This window comes from Capra hircus, chromosome 25 (assembly GCF_001704415.2).
Source record: "Capra hircus breed San Clemente chromosome 25, ASM170441v1, whole genome shotgun sequence".
Classification (NCBI taxonomy): Eukaryota; Metazoa; Chordata; class Mammalia; order Artiodactyla; family Bovidae; genus Capra; species Capra hircus.
The window spans coordinates 33,495,366-33,516,392 of record NC_030832.1 but is presented as its reverse complement, the minus strand read 5'-3'; the positions used below and the strand labels follow the sequence as shown (position 1 = coordinate 33,516,392).

At 38.0% G+C, this 21,027-nt stretch overlaps 1 protein-coding gene across 1 annotated transcript in view; it reads right to left on the bottom strand.

Moving 5' to 3' along the window:
• The window catches only part of BAZ1B (bromodomain adjacent to zinc finger domain 1B), a 53,546-nt gene that overhangs the window by 14,506 nt on the left and 18,013 nt on the right, over positions 1 to 21,027 (bottom strand). Inside the window, exons 5-13 of the mRNA XM_018040609.1 lie at positions 20,046 to 20,167; positions 17,851 to 18,048; positions 9,044 to 10,745; positions 7,036 to 7,174; positions 6,123 to 6,256; positions 4,454 to 4,559; positions 3,649 to 3,747; positions 2,497 to 2,674; positions 451 to 633 (exon numbers count right to left, since the gene is read on the bottom strand). Coding sequence (XP_017896098.1) covers positions 451 to 633; positions 2,497 to 2,674; positions 3,649 to 3,747; positions 4,454 to 4,559; positions 6,123 to 6,256; positions 7,036 to 7,174; positions 9,044 to 10,745; positions 17,851 to 18,048; positions 20,046 to 20,167 — 2,861 coding nt within the window. The remainder of the gene's footprint in view (positions 1 to 450; positions 634 to 2,496; positions 2,675 to 3,648; positions 3,748 to 4,453; positions 4,560 to 6,122; positions 6,257 to 7,035; positions 7,175 to 9,043; positions 10,746 to 17,850; positions 18,049 to 20,045; positions 20,168 to 21,027) is intronic.

Sequence of the window (21,027 nt, the reverse complement as noted above, 5' to 3'; positions counted from 1 at the left end):
TCAGTGGTAAAGAGTCCATTTGCCAATGCAGGAGACACGGAAGATATGAGTTTGATCTCTGGATCAGGAAGGTCCCCTGGAGGAGGAAATTGCTTGGGAAATCCCATGGACAGAGGAGCCTGGAAGGCTGCAGTCCATGAGGTCGCAAAGAGTCACACACGACTGAGCGCACACATACAAACATCTTTTTAAAAAGGGAATTTGCTTTGGTAAAGGTAAAAGGTGTGTGTGTCAAGGGGTTGGGGGAGCGTCTAACACCGTATCCAGCACTGTAGGTAGGGCTGGGCTCCACAGACCAGTTTGAAAACAACATTTGGAGAAAGGGATAAAGATCAGACACTGGCTCAGGGAACAGTGCTTATGCAGCTATAAAGCACAGGGTTAGATCATTTTAACAGCATATTACATACTTCTACAGTCATAAAACGACATCTTCATTAGCTAAAATACCTTTGCTTCCTCTGCCATTTTCTTCTCTTCATCCACCTCTTCAGTCTTGGCTGAATCTTCGCTTTGGAGTTTTCTTCTCTTCTGCTTGGGAGCCATGAAGCCTTGGAGAAACTTCTTTATGACACTGGCTTGAAGGGCGATCACACATTCACCAAAATCCTTCAGTTTCTCTAGTGAGATCACCTACAAAAAACGATTTCAAGACTAGACTGAGTAAAAGGCCAAGAGAAAGATGAAAGCAGTCTATCCTCAATTAAATTCAAATCAACCTAAACCGAAATTGGTCCCTTAACATTAATTTAACTGGGTGCCTCAGTTAAACAGAAAGCTTATACATTTGAAAGCAGCCAGACTACTTGGACATCCCTGATGGAAGGGCCCCATGAGATGCTGGAACGTGCTCTACTTAGGGAAGTTACTGAGCTCATTCATTCACTCAGCAACCTAGTGCCTACTAAGTACAAATGACAGTCTCAAGGCAAAGAAAACCAGAAGCAAAGTAAAAATTTACCAACCTACTAGCTTACAAACTATAAGCCACTAATACATTTTAGATGACGATCTCATTGGAGCCTCACATTGATTTTATGAATAGAGAAATACAAGCTAGATCACTTTGATCCAAATTATGTTCTACCATCTCAGTCACACAATACATGCTAATTTAAAAGTACCCTCTTATAACTACAAAGAGAATCAAAATATGGTCCACTGGAGAAGGGACAGGCAAACCACAAACCACTTCAGTCTTCTTGCCTTGAGAACCCCATGAACAGTATGAAAAGAGAAGAATGATAATAATCCAATGTTAGCAAGGTATGGGTCTGGGTTTGGCACAAAGTAGGTAACTGATAAATATTTGCTAAATAAAAAAGCAATTACAATATCTGAAACTGGCAGAGTCCTTTTGGTTGAATAATTCCTATTAAAAACAAAAACAAATTTGAACAATAAATATGTTTCAATCCTTTTTCCCAGGGAATGTACCAAGAACTCATAACAGAGCTAATGAAAAAAAAAAGTTACATATATAAGATGATATATGATTTGCTGATTCAAAGAGCAAAGAAAAAAACAAGCCTGACAATAAAATATTTACCATATCAACTCCACGGCTTATTATGCACACCAAAGTGATACAAAGACTAAAAGAAATGGAAAGTTCCTATAAAGGAGGGAAAACTGGGGAGGCAGGGGGATCCCCAACTGCTCATAAAAATCATGTAACTGTTAACACATATAATGCATATGAACAATTTGAAAAGACTCACCAATACTGATATTTGGAATTATGTAGACTTCCTTATTTAAAATTAACACAAAAATTAGCCTGTCAGGCTCCTCTGTCCATGAAATTCTCCAGGCAAGAATACCGGATTGGGTAGCAATGCCCTTCTCCAAGAGATCTTCCCAGCCCAGGGATGGAACCTGGGTCTCCTGCATTGCAGGCAGATTCTTTACCATCTGAGCCACCAGGGAAGCCCCACAGCAATAACTGATGGACAGTGTTTTCCAATCTTTTCTCCAGCTTCGATACCTAAACTTATCTAATGTGAGACACGCTGTCTCTTGAACTGGGTCACCTATAACGCTTTAGGGTCCTTCTGAGCAGTAAGTGACAGAACAATAAATGTACCTTCACTGATATTACCTACTTAACAGCATGAGTGTTGCCCAACACAAGATTTATTCCTAGAGAATGGGCAAAAGCAGGGTACACAAACGTTTCCTACCTTAAAGCACAGGCATCACATGGGAATGGACAGGTTAAGTAATGCTATGTCTATGACTTCAGGACGAGTTTTCTTTCAACCTAACAGAAAAGCTCTTTTTAAACAAAGGTTCTGAGCCAACTGTAAGATTTTTCTGGAAGCCAGCAGACGATGAAAAGGGAAAAATATTATATGTACACAGAGAACTTAGGATTCCAGATGTGTCTTTCAAAATAAACATATGATCCCCAGGGTCATCTACGGAAGCCAAGAAGAGCATCAGGGAACAATTCCAAATTAACAGACTTCAAGGGTATTTTCCTGATGGTCTTACCCGAGCTTCAAATTCTGAGGTTTCTTCCACATAACCAAGTCCTCCCTTCTGTAATCTTGTTGCAACTTCAATGAGATCACTCCGAAGAAAGTTTAAGAGCTCCTGGTTGCCATCGCAGGATTTTAGACCTAAATTTGGCTTCCGGGCCAGATGAATAGAATGAATAATGTCCTGGTACCTAGAGAAGTTGAGGGAAAGGGGAGGAGGAGTAAAGGAACTTACAGAATGATCTACAGATTTCAACGACTTGAATGACATGTTTTATTATTTCTACAAGACTGATTTCGATCTTCTTAACTCTGCTTTTTAATAATCTGTTTCTTACACAAATCTCAAATTTCTTTTTCTTGACTCTTTTTAAAAACACACTGATTGTATTCTGCATATGGTAATTCCAGGATCTTGTGTGTTTCTTTACCTAGCTCTCATTCATGATACCTTATTTGTGTGGGTTTTTTTAAACTTTTTTTTTTTTACCATGAGTTTCTTGGAATTGTATCTGTGGAAATTCTTTGAGGCCTGGTTTGAAGCTGTGCTCCTCCAGAGAGAGTGTTCATTTGTACACTCTCAAATCCCCCCATCCCTCATCTCCTGGCAACTACTAAGCTGTTTTCTGACTATAAATTCGCCTACTGTGGATGTCTCATGTAAGTGAAGCCACACACTGCGTGGCCTTTTACGTCTGGCCTCTTTGACTGAGCATGCTGTCCATCCATGTGGCAGCATATTTCAGCACTTTGTTCCTTCTAATGGTTGAGTTTACGCATACACCACATTTTGTTTATTCATCCATCAGTTGATAAAATTGAGGCTGTTTTCATTTTCTGGCTGTTTTGGATACTGGCAGAATACTTGTGAATACCAACCGATGCGGAACGGTGTTTACAGGCTGCCTAACTCCAGTGAAGCTCTCGGCCTGGTATGTGGCATGTTAGTGAAAACCCCTGCTACCCTGTATCCACATGCTTTAATAGCATAATTTTCCAAATAATTATGAAGTGTCAAGAAAATACCAAACAACAAGAACACAAGAGGGTTATAGGCTTTTAAAATTTTACTTAAGCTTTTATGGCTAAACAACCACGCCCCCCAAGGTATGTATAATAACTAACGCAGAAAAGAAGATGTGAAGAGCAAGATGAAAACCCTTACCTCTTCTCTAGTCTCTCTTTAAGCTGACTTTCTCTTATTCCCTGAGGGTGAAGGCAATTTAGCAACTCATCCAGTTCCTTCTGACTATCGCATAAAAACCTGCCGGGGCCAAAAAAAAACTTGTTAACTGTGTGTGGCGGGGGGTGGGGGGAATCAAACACTGTGGTGGCGGGAGTGGGAAAGCAGAATTCCAACCTTGCTCAGAAGCAGAACAATTTACTGTTGCCATAAGACCTAACGCTAACTTTATCCCAGGATACTGGAGCCAATGTTTCTGCTAAAATGTGATGAGGCAAGTGTACAAATTCACGAAGTTCACTCTTGTCCCTACCCCTTTAAAGAGTAAACTTATATCCAAAACCAAAGGTGAGCACAACCAAAGCAGCTGATGCGATCACAAAGTAGAAGGGACCCTCTCCAAAACCTAGTTCCCAGCTTAAAGCAGAACAGGCGCACAGGAAGATTAATGGCTGTATTTATAATTATTTACTCTTTAATGGAGATGAAAATCTTGCTCTATTCCCAAGCAGACTGAAAGGCATTTTCAATGGTATATAAGATCTATCCTATAATATAGTTACATTACAACAGAAAAATAAATCCTAAACCTTAAAGCAAACAAATATATTCTTATAAAAAATAATCAAGTCTGCTTTTAAACCAATGAACTTACATATCCAAGAAATCAGAGTCACACAAAATGCTCTCAGTAGTGAATAACTAACTCACTGGTGTCACTGTATCAAATATTTTCTTAACACTGAAAACGAAAAAGAAAGAGCAACCAGATGAATGCTCACATTACCATAGATTCTGGCCTTGTTTGGGTATAGTGGTCTCGACAGCGATTTCTGTTGCTGGGCCGTGCTGTGTGTTCATGCTTACATTTTTGCCTAGGTTTGCTTTCTTACCTAAGAAAAATGTATACGTTAGGCTGAACACAGCAAGTAACTCCACTCCTAGTCTTAAGCAGTACATAGACACTGCCTATTGAATATATCCACATGTACAACAGATGCTAATGTCTCTTAAACATCTTACAGACAGCACAGTATCTGAGATAGTTGCTCTCTAGACAGCTGAACAGTTGTACGGGTCAAAGTTAAAGAGCATCACAAGTTACAATGGAGAGAGACGACTAAGTATCTCAGAGCACATAAATAATTTGCTCCTGGTACATGGATGATGTTTGGCACAAAGGTATCTGTCGTGACGTAGACACAACTGAAATATATAAACTACTACAAGTTTAAACCTGGAAGTGGCTGCAAATGTCAAACAGGATGAACTTTTTTGTAAACCAGCTCCTGTACCCGAATATATGACATTACTAGATTGACCTAAAGCCAGCATTTGAGGCTTTACCTAATCCTACAATTGGTTCTCCCCCCGTTCCCATTCTCCCGCTTTAACCTGCACATCTTCCCTGCAAATTTAACATGTAACCCTGTGTCTTTTCCATCAGGGGGTTCTGAAGAAACCCTTCCAGGCTGGAACTAGACAACAGGAAGGAGTAACATCCACCAGGATGCTCTAGAAGTGAAGAAATACGGATGACAACCTCCTCTCAGGAGAAACTGTAACCGTGGGACTGGATTTCTAAAAACAGCCATTAATTTTCTGAGACACATAATAAAACCATAGTCCGTCATCCCACTGGAATCACTCTCAAGTCTGAAGATCCTCACTTCACACCTGCTGCTCTCACCCGGATATTTACAAAGTCTGCCCAAACTAGATTTTTCTACTAACAGCCACATTTGGACACACAACATAATTCAACATGAAAAATGCCTTAAATTCGAAGTTTAGGGATATACATTAATTTCATTATTTAACAATTTTGTGAGTTTAAAATCTGGACTATAAGTTTCTCTAAAATGAAAGAAAATACTTTTTAAGGAGCAATTTTCATTAGGTTATTATAAAGTAGAGCTGGAAAGAAGCTTATGGGTCATCTAATGCAATGGTTCTCAACAGAAAGCCAGGCTGCCTCTTAGGGGACATCTGGCAACATCTGGTGGCATGTGGTTGTCACTAACGGCATCCAACGGGCAGAAGTCAGAGATGCTGCTACACAACCTACAACGCATAGGACAACCTCCTGCTACAAATTATTATCTGGCCCCAAACGTCAACAACAGTGACACTGAGAAAATTTGATCTAACCAGCTGGTATTTTTAAATTAAAAAATTTTTTTCTTTTAATTTCTTTCTTAGGAAAAAAAAAGAATTACCTTAATTCCAGCCTTTGAAGTACCCACAAAGAGACTCCCCAGGGAACAAAGTTTGAAAACTACTTGTATAAATATAATTCCCAAATATCCTAATACTCAAGTTTTACAAAGCTGGTAATCTAAGTTTTCTTCTTTTTCCTAGGCATTTCACATCTTCCCACCTCACTCAAATAATTCTACCTAAGAAGATGATAAAGACAGTCTTGAGCAGGATAAATAACTAATGGATATACATACTCCGGGGACAGTAGTCCTCATCAGGAGAGTCTGCGTGGTCTTTCTGGTGATGGCTGAATCGGTAGTCAATGCTGTCATGGACCCAGCCTTTCTCAATGAACAAACCTGGAACTTCATCTGAGAAGAGCCAGTATCTACAAATCACAACCACATGTTAATATAATAATAAAACACCGTGAGCACAGGGTAACTTCCTTGTTGAGCAAGATGATTACAGAATGTCACTGAACACTGAGCAGATACAAATTCTAAAGTAAAGCACAGCATACTAAAATTTGAGGAATTTGAGATTCACTTCCTATCTATAATTTTTATGACTACTACTATTTCTCTGCTTTAGGTTCCACACAATGTATGCAGTTAAAATATCTTACTATTTTTAAAGACTTCTATTAGGATTGCATTTCTCCTACCACAATTTAAGCTTCCTATCTGTTGAGTCTTCAAGGACAAGGTCATGTCTTATCTAAATTCATAACCCTAGCAGTTGGCACAGTAATATACAAATAAATGTGTGATGAGCAATTCTGTGTCCAATATCCACAAACGGGGAAGCCTGTCTAATCTTAATACTAACTAGCAACACTATAACAGCCCTGCTGCTGCTGCTAAGTTGCTTCAGTCGGGTCCGACTCTGTGCGACCCCAGAGATCAGCCCACCAGGCTCCGCTGTCCATGGGATTCTCCAGGCAAGAACACTGGAGTGGGGTGCCATTTCCTTCTCCAATGCATGAAAGTGAAAAGTGAAAGTGAAGTCGCTCAGTCGTGTCTGACTCTTAGTGACCCCATGGACTGCAGCCCACCAGGCTCCTCCGTCCATGGGATTTTCCAGCCAAGAGTACTGGAGTGGGGTGCCATTGCTTTCTCCAATAACAACCCTAAGAAATGATAAAAACTGAATTTAATAACTCACCGGTTATGGTTTCGATCTGTACCAATCGGAGTCCTCCGCATGACTAGTTTCGCCTTGGCAATTCCTTCCTGGAAAGCCTTCTCAGCAGCTGCTTTGTGTTTTCGTATTCGTTCTTCTTCAGCTTCGCGTTCTAGTTTCACTGTTGAAGGTAAAAAGAAGCAATAACTAGTGAATCCTACAAATTTAAATAAGGAGTGAAAAGTGCCTGGTATAAAGTAGATATTCATCAAACCTTCATTTCCTTCTCTTTATTCTGACCTGTTGTTAGGAAATAACATATAAGGCACCAATTTCTATCTGGTCCTTCTATGGTCTTTGAATTTCAGTGACGTCTCAGCCATCAACTCAGTGCAAAATCTGTTTTCTCCCGAACTTAATGTCTTATTTATTTTATAATAAATTAACTTTATTTTATTGACAATTAACTTTAAATGTAACCTTAAAATAGTCCTCAGGTGGAATTAACTGAAACGTTTTCTGACAGGACTAGCCACAGGGTCCTCAAAATGATCAGGATGAGTAAGACCAGAACAGTTATTTCAAAACAGAACGTATATCAGTGCTGAGGAATTTTGAAAAAAAGAACTGAGAAAGCAAGAGCAGAGAAGCATTGGCAGATAATAGCAACTACTGCCTACTTAACACAATTTATCAAGTCATTCAGCAAGTTCACACTGTCAATGATGAAAAAATTTTTTAATCCATTTATTTGTGGTCATTCCTAAGTTTATTCTATCTAGATAGAAATCTCCCTCAACAAAGAAAGCAGCCCAGGAATTTTGCCTTTTAAGTTCTTCCACAACTGTCACAAATTCTGATACTGTAAATAAAGGGTACTGCTATTTACAATGCCAGAAATGCTACTGCTCTACTGACTGTAACACTTACAAAGCAGCAAGCAACTGGAAAATGCATCAGTCTGGAGATGTTACTTTAAAAAATTAAGACAAATTTCATCTATTTAAAACCAATACAGGGAAATTCCTAGGAGGTACAGCAGTTCGGACTTGGCGCTTTCACTGCCATGGGCCCTAGGTATATACACCCATGAAAAATGAAAACATATGTTCCCACAAAAACCTGTACAGCAATGCCTGTAGCCAGAAGAGTAACACAAAACAAATGGCCATCAACTGATAAACGAAGAAACAAAACGTGGCGTATCTGAATAGTGGAACAATATTTAACCGTAAAAAGGAATTCAGTGTTGGAACATGCTATAGCCTGAACCTTGAAACCACCGTGAAGTGAAAGAAGCCAGTCACAGGAGACCACATATACAACTCCACTGCTATGATGTAACAGAATAGGCAGATACAGAGACACGGCCATGGAGGCTGACTGCTTAGGACTGGGCCGGACGGGATCATGGTAACTAAAGGGCACGAGGTATTTTTCTGAGATGATGAAAGTGTTCTAAAATTGATTGTGATAAAGACTACAAATATCTATGAATATATTAAAACAATGAACTGTACAATAAACATGGATGAGATGTACAGTGTGTGAATCATTTTTTAATGAAGCTGTTTTTTTTTTTTTTAAGTTCAGACTTAACGGTGATAGAAAGCCCCCGGTTTTTATTTCCTTACATCTTAATAAAGGCAAGATTAATATCTGAGTTGGTGACCAAGCTGAGGGCTTCAAATACCTTATCATTCAATTGTTATAGCAATCTTGAGCATATGAGGATACACAACTTGCTCAAAGAACTATAGCTAAGTCAGAGGTGGGGTTTAAACTCAGGTTGGCCCATTCCCAAGTCGTATGTTGCTTCCAGCACGTCTCCTTGTGGATTTGGTCCTTCACTAGAGCCAGAAAAGATGCGACCATCACACTAATCCAAGTCAAACTACACCTGTCAACCAGAATGCCTGGCTGAACACTCCTGCTAGACTCTTACTCACTGGGGGGTCGGGTTATCACACACAAACTAACCGAACAGTTGTGACACATGGAGGCACTGCCATGACACCTGAGCAACCTCCGTCTTTCCACAAGATTTTACCTTTCATTTCTCTCTCCTGAATCTCTCGCTCCTTCTTAGCCTGAATGGCAAGCAGTCGTCTGCTCTTCACAGCACTGATCATGTCTTCAGCTTCCGTATCTACCTGGGGCTCAAACTTCACGACTTCTTTTTTCCTGTCAGCCTTGCCTAGCCCATTCTCCTCTTTTCCATTTTCTTTGTTCCGGGCTTCCATTTCTTTCCGCTTCTGCTTCTCTGCTCTCTTCTTATCATTCTCTTCCTTCAGCACAGCAAGCCGCTCCTTCCATAGCTCTGCAGACATCTGCTGCCTGGTCTCCATGTGATCCTGCACGGAATACGTCATGAGAATCCGGTGGCAGAGGGCTGTCAAGATCTGCAGTTTCTCTTCTGATGTGAGTTCAAAAAATTCAGAGGTCTCCAGCTTTTCTAGGAACTCATCTTGGACCTCATTGTCCTCGAATGACGCAGAGTCTTTATTGTCGTCCACGTCTGAGCCCTCGCTATCTTCCTGAACGTCAGATTTGCGCAAGCAGAGCCGAACCAGCTCTGACACAGAATGCAGGGTCAGAGGGATTTCCGACAGCTTCATTCCCAGCTCACCATAGTCTTCTGCTATTTCGTCTTGTAACAAGGTCTGGAGGAGGATGACCAACACTCTATTCAAGTATAAAAAGCCACCCTTCTCTGCGCTCAAGGCTTCCATGAGGGACACGGCAGTGATGGGATACTGGGCATCTGGTAGGAGTAACCCGGAGTAACAGCTCAAGAACTCCACCACCATGGCCACGTCCCCAAAGAGAGTGTTGGGCAGCCCCTCGGGGGTATCTACCAATTTAAATGTTGGAAGGGTTTTGCCAGTTAACTCTTGGTCCTCGTACCGCTTCTGTTTCTCTAGTCTCTCGAGCATTTCTTTCTCCCTCCGCTCCTTGGCTTTCTCCTTCAACTTCTCTTTCAGCTCCTCTCGTTTCTTTTTCAGATATTCTTTGCGCTGCTCTTCAGACATAGAAGCCCACCTCTTTTTGTGCTCTAGAAGCTCGAAGCGTTTTTGAACAATACCCCGCAGTTCTTCCGGGAGGCGCGCTCTGTCTTCGCTGGAGAGGAGACGCGCTGTCTTGGAGATCACGCAGGACAGAGCACTCTTCTTGTCCTCCCTGTCTTTGTTTTCTTTGTAGTAGGCGATGAGGTGCAGGGCAGCGGGAGGCAGGTGTTTATGAGGCTTGCTAGAGGACCTGGGGGTGCCCCCGGAATTCCGTGGGGCTCGAGTCATCTTCTGAGTGCCTTTGGCCATGTCCAACAAAGTCATCTGTTTCATTTTGGTTTTAGGGGTCTTCAGGCCCTTCTTGGGAGATTTCGAATTCCCTGTGGATTTCTGTCCGTTCAAGATGCCTTTGCCTCTGCCCTTGGCTTTCAAAGGTTTGTCACTGTGCTTCCCCGACTTCTTGCCAGGTGGGCCTTTCTTAGGAATGTGAAAGTTGGCATGTAGCTTGTTGGGCGACATCATCTTCATCACTTCCTCCAGATGCTCCTCTGGAGATTTGGAATTCTTTGAGTTCTTCACTTTGAGTGGTGAGCCGTTCAAGGATTTCTTCAGGTGTACGTGACACCATAACTTAGGATTTAGTGGTGAACTGAGAGAAGAGTTGTCTGTTTTGGATTTCTTTGAGGGCTTCCTGTCTGGAGATCCAGTATTCTTCCTCTTAGTAGATGGGTTGAGAGTCATATACTAGAATTTAAGAACAGAAGTAAAATTAATTTTAAAACCTAATTTAAAGAAATACTATTTAAGCATCCTAAAGGCTCTCTTCCCATCCACTCAGGTAAAGCTACATATTCATTCTCTTAATGGACACTCTGTCCCTGAGAAAACAAAGCCATGAATGTTAGCTAATATTTTATTTAGCCGTATCAACACATAATTCTCCTGACACCAAGACTTAAAAATCTATACTCCAGGATGTCCCTGGAGGTCCAGTGATTAAGACTCCATGCTTCCACTGCAGGGACACAGGTTGGATCCCTGGTCAGGGAACTGAGATCCCACATGCCATGCCGCATGGCCAAAAAAAAAAAAAAACCACCTATAATATTAGGCATTTCTGTTATGAGACTACTTTCTTACATATAGATTTTGAGCCTTTAAATACCTTAAAGAAATCTGTGAACTCTTTCCCTGGAAACATACGAAAATCATGTACACAATTTCAGAGTCCATGGGACCTAGATTAAGGACATCTGATCTGGATGATAGCAACATCTGAGAAATTTTAATATTTACTGCTCGAGACAGATTTGGATTTTTATCTTTTAAACTTCTGTTACAACTGGCGGTATTCTGTGCTTAGGATGAGAGAAAGTATACCATCTAAGTATTTTTGTTTAAATTCAGAAGCATATTTCCTTATTAAGAGTATCAGTAAGTATATTAACAACAAAACACTGCTCATAAATAGGAAGCTCTCCTGATCCCTGGCCTTCAGGCTTCACACACCTTAAGAACCCATTCCTATGAATACACTATTAACTACAAGTCTGATAAGTTTTCAACCTCATACAATTCTCTCCTTGCTTATCCTCTCACATCTTTCAAATTCACTCACTTTAGCACCCCAACTCCACAATCCTTCAATCCTAGCAGAAACATTAATTCATTAACCCATTAATTCTATCACATTTTTACCAATCTCACTTCTTCCAGTCAGTCATTCCAATCAACCTTGCATGAATCTACAGTTCCCTTGCTCTACTGTATCTAGTTAGTCCTAGCCTGCATATGTTCAGCTTAAACATGACTAAAATAAAAGACACAAGGACAGTGTGCGGACTTACTTTAGATCTCCACCTTATCCCAATCATACAGAATTACTTAACAGGTTAGAACCCAGTCAACCTGTCATGATACCACTGTTTCTACTTCAGTGTTTATTAAAACAAAAACACTGTTGATTTCAATACTTTGAAAGGATATAACTACAGAGAGAAAAGCCTGGCAGTTAAAATAAACTACATGAGATAATAACCAAGTAATGAAAAAGTACCATCAATTAAAAAAAATTTTACTGTTTTAAGTGATTAGGAGAAAGACTAGATAACTCCTAGAATACTTGATTTCTATTACCAAAAGCAGTTAAGCACACAGAAGGCACTCAGACACAGAAGAGTGTAACTTCAAGTTTCTGCCTTTAAAGGACTAACTTGTGAAGAAGCAAGCTGGAGGCAGTGGAGAAGACAGACGGGGGAGATGAGGCTACAGAAAAGGAAACCACTGGAGACCATCAAATATGAAATCAGGACCCTTGAAAAGCCAACAGGGAAACAGCTATGGTGAAGCAAGTCTCAGTGATCATACAGAATACTTATGCTCTTGTTAGAAGTAAATAAAACAGGTACAGTAAAATTTAATAAGCTGTATTATAACGCCAAATAGGGTTTAAATATCAAGGGTATATGATCATCAGAGAAACAAACTCATAGAACCTAAGTCACAGAAGAGGTAGAAATACGGTCTATAATGAATGAGTGGGCTACAAAAGAGCAATCCTTCTGGCTAAGTTCTCTAATTTTAAAGGCCAATCTGCCCTTTAAGAACTATAAGCAATTGTAGGTTACCATTCCCCTAGCAGGCTGTTTTCATTCCTTGACTAAAACTGGACGTTCTGTTCCCCAATTATCCTCAGTATGGGCTGATAAAAAGATTTCATAGTTTATAGAATATATACATTATCTGTGACTACAGGGCACATTTTCCCCAGAGGCAAGAATTTCCCAGTTCTAGCTCCCCATAACTCTATTTCAAAATGTTAAAAAGATTAAGCAAAGGTAACTTATGTAAGAGTCCATCCTTCTTGTGGGCAGAACAGCAACAAAACTTCAAAGAAAACAGTATTTCAGAGACCACCCTACAAATCACAGACTAAGGCCCAAAATTACCCTGGCAGGAATGAAAGATAAATATGTGCTTTCCAAAAGTTAATCATCCACTTCAGCTAGACTTGGAAAATCTTCAGGGTATAGACATAACAAACTGATGCTTTTTCTAATGCGCAGGATAACAGATGATTTCTAAAGTCATTCCAAAAATTTATCACTAAAAAGGAGATGAGTATGAGACTTCATTTTTACCATTTTTAATAGATATCTTGTAATAGGATCTATTATAACTGGGTCACTTTTAAATTTACTGATTACATGTTTATTCAAAAAGCCACTCAAGCATAAATTTAGCATAAATTTCTTCTACTTAGAAGCACTGTATTACACAGAAATGATTACGCAAGAAAGAGCTGGGAGGATGGCTTAGCCATGAGATGGTCCAGCAGCCCATTTTTATTTATAAGGTGTGTTTCTTTGCCAAGCCACACCATATATATATATATAGATAGTTTTTTTTTTTTTTTTCTTAAAAACGAAAGAAATTAACTCACCCAACCCCCTCCCAAAAGGCCGGCTCCCCGCGTGAGCAGTCCTTCAGTAACTGGATCATCTCAGCATAGGGCATGCTGGGCAGCCACAGCCAGTGGGAGCCGGCATGGCTGGGCTCAGGGGGAATCTGAAAAAGTATAAAACCACGTATGTGCTAAGGGTCTACCCTGTCCCCCATTCAGCAAAAGTAATCTACTAGAACAGTGCACAGAGAGGGAGAAAAGAATGGGCACCTGGATTAGCAGTATCACAGCTTTTCTGGCAAAATCCCTTCTTAACTGATAAACAGGAAAAAATTATTTATGGCTCAGGAACATAAGAGGCTATACAATTCCATAATTGTATCTACAATTCCACACTTGTTCCCTGTTACCTGGAACAAACCACCACCACAAGTAAGGAAATCTAGTAAGATAAAAATAAACATATTTATAGCAGCTCATTCAGATGCTAAATTTAACTTAATAGTTAGCAGTTAAGAACCTTGAATTAGAAAACTTTGGCAATCTACATTCTGATTCTTATTTTCAGGATAACATTCACAGAGTGGGTTCCTCTTGATTTCCAGATGCTTTTATCGGCAAATGTGTGAAATGTGTTACTATAAAATAGTTTTAAGTGCTCTGAAAATCACTTTATTTTTAAAAGTACTTCAGCTCTAGTCTCTAATTCATAACCAAACTTCACAAACCAAAATTTATTCAAAGAAAAATTTTAGGACTATAAACACTTACTTGAAATTTCAGTTATTAGGAGAAATAAGAAATATCTTTTAAAACATACAACAATTAAGTTTCACTAGAAATGAGACAAAATTATACCACATGCCTTCTGACATGATTCACTGAGAAGAATACAACAATTCTGTGATATTTCTAAGCATGAGGATATAAACTCAAACTGAGGAGCATTATGCAAAATAACTGAGTTGTATTTTTTTTAATGTCAAGGTTTTTAAAAGACAAAGGAAAACTGACATTAGAGAAGACTACAGAGATGTAACAGGTAAAGATAATACATGATACTACATTAAATCCTACTTGGGCCAAGACAAAATCTGTTTGGCTAAAAGGATGTTATTGGGACAATTAGCAAAATCGGAGTTAAAGCTGTGGCTCACTTCTCCCCACACTGACAGCACTCTTGCAGATATGGTGACCATTCCTAAAACCTGCTGGACTTTCTGTAGTCAGTGCCACAAGCACCAGCCCACAAAGAGACACAGTCCAAGAAGCGCAAGGAGTCTCTCTATTCTCCACAGAAAGAAGAGTTATGACAGGAAGCAGAGTGGCTATGGTGGACAGACTAAGCTGGTTTTCCAGAGAAAGGCTAAAACCACAAAGAAGATTTTGCAGAGGCTTGAATGCACTGAGCCCAATTGCAGATCTAAGAGAATGCTGGCTATTAAGATACAGGCATGTTGAGCTGGGAGGACATAAGAAGAGAAAGATCCAAAGTGATTCAGTTCTAAGCTTCCTATTTTGTTTTATTATGAAGATAATAAAATCTTGAGATTATGGCCACTTAAAAGAAAAAACTCTAGATCAGGTAACAGTATTGCTTTGATGCTAATTTCTTGATTTTGGTAATTGTACTATAGTTATTAATAGAAAATATCCTTGTCTTTAAGGAAACACATATTCCAAGTATTTTGCAAAATGGCATCCTATCTTATAACCTACTACCAATGGCTCAGAAAAAAATGTGTGTGTGAAGAGAAAAAAAAATGTGGTAAATATTAACATTCAAGGAATCTACTTGAAGAATACACAGAAATTCTTTGTAGTATATGTCAGTTTTTCTGCATGAAATTATTTCAAAATAAAATACTTTATAAATGTATTAAGAATCATATTAAACCAATCCAAATTACTTTAGGACTCCAAATGTCTTAAAAAGTATTATTTTCTTCTTGTTGTCTCTATCTGAATGCTTCCCAACTAGAATACACCAGTTCAAAACGTTACGGACAGGGAATTCCCTAGCAGTCCGCTGGTTAGGACTCTGTGTTGCCACTTCAGGGGGTGTGGGTTCGATCCCTGATCATGGAACTAAGATCATGCATCCTGCATGCTGTGAGGCAAAAAAAAAAAAATTATGGACAGACTAACAAAACATTACAGCGGCAATGTATTACAAGAGGGAAATGAGCTGAGATGGCTGATTTTGTCTTAGATGAATGTTATTTTATATCCAAGTGCCTTATAAATCATTCCTCCAAGTCATTAGGGCTACAAAATGTTTTCCCTAAACTCAACTGTCAGCTGCATTTTTCTCAACGAACAGAACTTAAAGAAATGAATTCACTAGCCACGTACATATTATACCTGAGCTAAACATCACAGGATATTAGATGAGTAAAACAGTTCTTAATCTCAAGTAATTTATGTTCTAAGGTTTACAAGACCACAAACACATGCCTATCACCGTATCAGGCTCTGCTCAGATAACACTCAAAAATTCTACTTTTCTAAATAATTTTTCTCTCTCCCACTTAAGCTCTCCCCATCAGTCCTTTCCTAACACTATTACTCACAACTTGCTTCCTCTCTCCAGACCTCATCTCTCTCTACAGTAGTTGTATTCAGCAGCCTCCCAAAACACTAAATTCTACTAAACCAAAGACAAAAACAGTTTTAACCTATTGCTTTTGGTTCTGATTTTAATGTAGGTGTTACTGAAGCAAGCACAAACCCATTGCTTTTGGGACAGGCAGATCACAAGTGATCAACTTTAATTCTCCATGAATTATTTTAAATTTCCTTTATATCAGGAAAGGATCCAAAGCACTCTTGCATGGTCTACTTATCTGTGCCTTAAGACAGCTGATTTTATAAAAAGGAAAAAGAAACATATACAAACTCAAAAAAGAAAGATCAGTGAAATATCAAATAGTACTGGGGAATAAGAAATTACTCTTTAGGGACACAAAATACATGATAAGGTAAGTCTATGCTCTTGATTTGTAGACTGGTTATCTTACATGACTCCCCATTTCTCCAAGTAGAGTCACTGTCTTCTTACGGCAGTTCAGTCTAAACAAGCTTGTACTCCCTAGGCTCCATCTGAATTATAGCCAAATTTCATTAAGTTAATATTTTAAGCCCTCATTAGAAAATTTCACAATAGCCAATTTCTTCAGAAGTTGCTTTTCAACAGATAAATTCCTGGAATTCTAAGTCTCTGGCTCCTACAATAAGTGTGGATCAGTTTTTTTGTCCTAATAAAACCCAGAGACCTTTTATGTTATTCGTATTATTTGATTATTTTGATATTTCATGTTATTCATATTATTTGAATCACTAAGCTAAAATACATAAAAGACAACTGTAAAATTTTAAAAGAGGAAAATATTTAAGGACTTAAAAGATTCAAGAATCTTAAAAATCATTTAGAGATGATTTCATATAGAATTCTTTATTTTTGCTTGATCATGCTGGCCTAGAATAAGAAAACATGGTAATGCTAAACCATGGTTGGAGGTCTTTTCCAAGGTTTGAAAAAATATATATATTTCTCAATATAGTTTTGCTAGTGATATCAACATAAGATAATTGACATAATTTAGTTCATGACTCACTTGTAAGATATCCTTAGTTTTTCATAATTACAAGGAAGAGATAAAAAGAAAAATCCTGAATTCTGACTTAGTTTTAATGCACCAGCAGCCCTCTCCTGATCACATTCTGGCCCCGAGATCAAGATGAAATATCAGTGTGTAAATAAATAATTTTTATCAACAAAAGGAAATAAATACCCTCAAAACCCACATTTAAAAAGTATTACTGAAGAAACCCTGAGATGGAAAAGGCAATAAAAAATCCAAGGCCAATGTCTTAGCGCTTCTGTCATTTACTTTCTGCTGGTTCTAATTAGACTAGTCTCAGTTTCCCCATCTGGAAAGTAATATTAATACAAATATACCATATAACTTCATCAGAATATTGTGAAAACCCAGTGAGATAATTAAAGGGAAAAAAACAAGAGGGGAATGTTAGATTTTCTACTAATTCTTTTCAAAGATGTCAGTATGTCTGACCTTATCTGACAATACAAATATCAGCTTTCATTTTTAGCAATCAATTTTCAAAATATTTTCAACACCATACCTCATTCCAAGAAAGATCTGAGACCAAAAAGCACATGCATGTAAATGTTTCTTTGTTTTAATTATGCAACCACAGTAAAAAATAAGTCATATTAGAAGAGGAGATATTCAATGCAACCTCTCTCCTACCAACCCCATTATCACCACCTATATGACACAGATACATGTGAAAAATTTTTGAATTCATTATTTAAAATTAGAGTTTAAAATCTACTGAAAATTTAATCCTATTGGAGCCATCAGAGAAAATAAATTCATTTAATACTGTCCTATCCTTCTGTCCAAAATTAAGGTGCCTTACCTTGTATGGATCAAGCAGAAAGTCACTGAACTTGCTGGGCAGGGAGTATTTCTTCACTAATTCATCTTCTACCACCCAAGGTGCATTTTCACCAGTACCAGCCCGTAACGCATTGTGCCGTATAAAGTATCGAAGTATCTCCTTATTTGGTGGGCGTTCTGTACGAATCAAGCTGTCTGCTGGCACATTACTGATGATCTAGATTAACAAAGAAAAATAACTCAATACTGCGGTCAAAAGCAATTAACCAAGGAGAACAAAGATCTATACTTTCTCTAGAGAACTCCTAATTCCACCTATAAAATAGGGTTATCACCTTTTTCAGAGATAGAATGTTAATATATCTCTAGTCAATTTGTCAACATATATCAAAGTCTGAAAAATGCATATATCCATTGCCCACAGTTCCTCTTATTAAGAATTTAGAAATAAATGGAGAGTCATCATCAACTGCTTACCAAAGAAGTTGGGGGTGGGGGGAGGAAGGGAAAATACATAAAGGTATATCCATAAAGGACTCATGTTTCAAATTAAAATATCCACATAGACACTATGCAGACAAGGGGGCAAAGAGTTTCTCAATCAGGACAGTTATCAGAATCATCTAGGGTGCGCTTACAATGCAGATGCTTGGGCCTCATCCCAAAGCTACTGAATCAGAAGAATTTGTGGTGGTTAAGTCTGAAAATCTGCATTTTTAATAAACTCCCTTGGTGACTATCATACATACTTAACAACCTGAGAATACTGTTTTGGAAGAAAATTTAATTATACTCATACAGTAAATGAAAAAAGCAAGTTACAAAATATTATATACAGAATAGTCCCACTTTTGAGAGTCATTTGAAAGCTAACCACCCATTAACCACATCTACGTTCACCAATTATCATCTTTAAGTATGGGATCAGAGATACCCTTTTTCTTATTTGTATTTTCTATTTTTCTATAAAACCATATATCACAGTAAACCATACTTACTACATGTGAACCAAACAAGTTACAATCATCAATAAGAAAACAAACATTAATTACGGAAGTGACTGAGACTTGCTAGCAATGTTTTAACAACCCAACTTGCTGAATGAGACATAAAACATTTAGTAAAATAAATTGTATTTAACAATCAATTTTAAAATATAAAGAAACCCTGATAATGCAGTTAAGTCTTCAGATCACTAACTATAAAACAAATGATTCAAAATGAAATAAGACTTGTCAACATTTTGACGTGGGGAAAAGAAACAACACTCTTAAAGAGGCTTTCTCAGGCCTTAGCTCCTTCTTCTATAAAAAAAACCAGTGTACAGCTGCCTTCCACCCCTAGCTGCCCCACAACTGTCTAATGATAAGATTTTATACATACAGAAATACAAGTACCTGAAAGCAACATGCCATGTTTCATGAAATCTAAGATGTTATTAATGAAAGACACATTACTTTATGCACCACAAAGAAAAAAATTCTTGCCAACTGATATTAAGATACATCCTGATTCCAAAGATACAAACGGCTATATATAAAATAGATAAACAAAGTCCTAATGTATAGCAGAGGAAATTATATTAAGTATCTTTTAATAAACTACAATGAAAAAGAATATACATATGTATGTGTAACTGAACACTGCTGTATATCAGAAACTAACACAACACTGTAAATCAAATATACTTCCATTAAAAAAAAAAAGATACATCCTGATTCTGAGCATGTAAAAATATGGAAATTGAATATCTCAGCACCAGTAATACATAGTACTAAGTTACTTAAATGGTATTTACCATTTTAGATGATTAGCTCCACAGATTCCTTGTGAAAGCACTGGTTAGAATTAACTCAGTTTTTGAGCTTATTTTATTACAAATAGCTCTACTTTTAACTGGGAAGAGCTGTTTCCTCAGGAAGTCCATAACCACTGGAAACAGATTATTTTTTTCAGACAACTAACTCTGAAGCTCAAATGCAAATTACTCTTACACTCTAATAATTCCTATTAGGAAAAAGCATGTGCTCTCCTAGTAATGAAAATTCAATTTAACTTAAAGTCATAATTATGAAGACCAGAAAACCACTCAGAATTTGTTGTAGAAACAAATTCATTCACACAGCACATCTTCTATGAGAAAACTAGCTCTTCGATCCTTTCTTAAGCAATACTTACTATGTGTAAGAGGCTCAATATAAAGTGCCAACTAACCTTATCTTCATTCTGTAGCTTCACATCATATTTGTGAGGCAGAAATTTTGGAGGAGCCCATTTCCTCTCTCCTTTTTTTAATGAAGTAGGAAGTTTTCGTGGAGATCTGCGTGCTCTGTCGTCTAGTCAAATAAACAGAAAAATTAGTGAAAAAAAAAGTAATTCTTTTAATTCTGCCCATTCATTCCTTAACAGTAACTTTACTGAATACGTACTCTGCAACGAGGCACCGAGTGATGGGACCCAAAATAAATTGTAAAGCCTTTACCTCAAGGAGCTAAAGTCTATGGGAGAAGTCAATAATAGTTACAATACAAGGAGAAAAATACTATAATAGAGGTTGATATAAAAAATTACTACAGGGAGAAAAATACTCAAAAAGAGAGAAGTATGAATTTAGCCTGGAAGATAGGCAGAGAAGACCTAGAAAGAACATGACCTGTTCAGAGACTATAAATAATGAGATACAAGTGAATATGATCTACATTATAATTTTTTTTAAACAAATCAGATTATAGGACTTCCCTGGTGGTCCAGTGGTTAAGATTCCAGGGGGCACACTGCAGGGGGCACAGGTTCAATCCCTGGTCAGGAAGCTAAGATCCCACATGCCGCCTAGTATGGCCAAAAAAAAGAAATTAGACTAAAGAGGTAAGTAGAGGTTTATAAATTATAATGAACCTTGCACAACACTTAATAGATTAGAATTTGTCTTACGGGCATAGGGAAATAAAGGATTTTTGATCAAACTAACCAGATGTACATTTGGAAAAAAGAATGAATGTGAAAAATTAAGAAAAGGAAAAAAACACTTTCAGCAGTCAGAAAATCAATAAAATGTGAAGGTGAGACTGAAGAAAGGAAATCAAAAAATATAATCATAAACATCTGAATTTATGTATCAGGAATGGTGAAGTGAACAGCTGAGACGACAGACCTGGAAACCAACTAGATGTGAGAGACGCTAAAGGCTTCCCAGTGT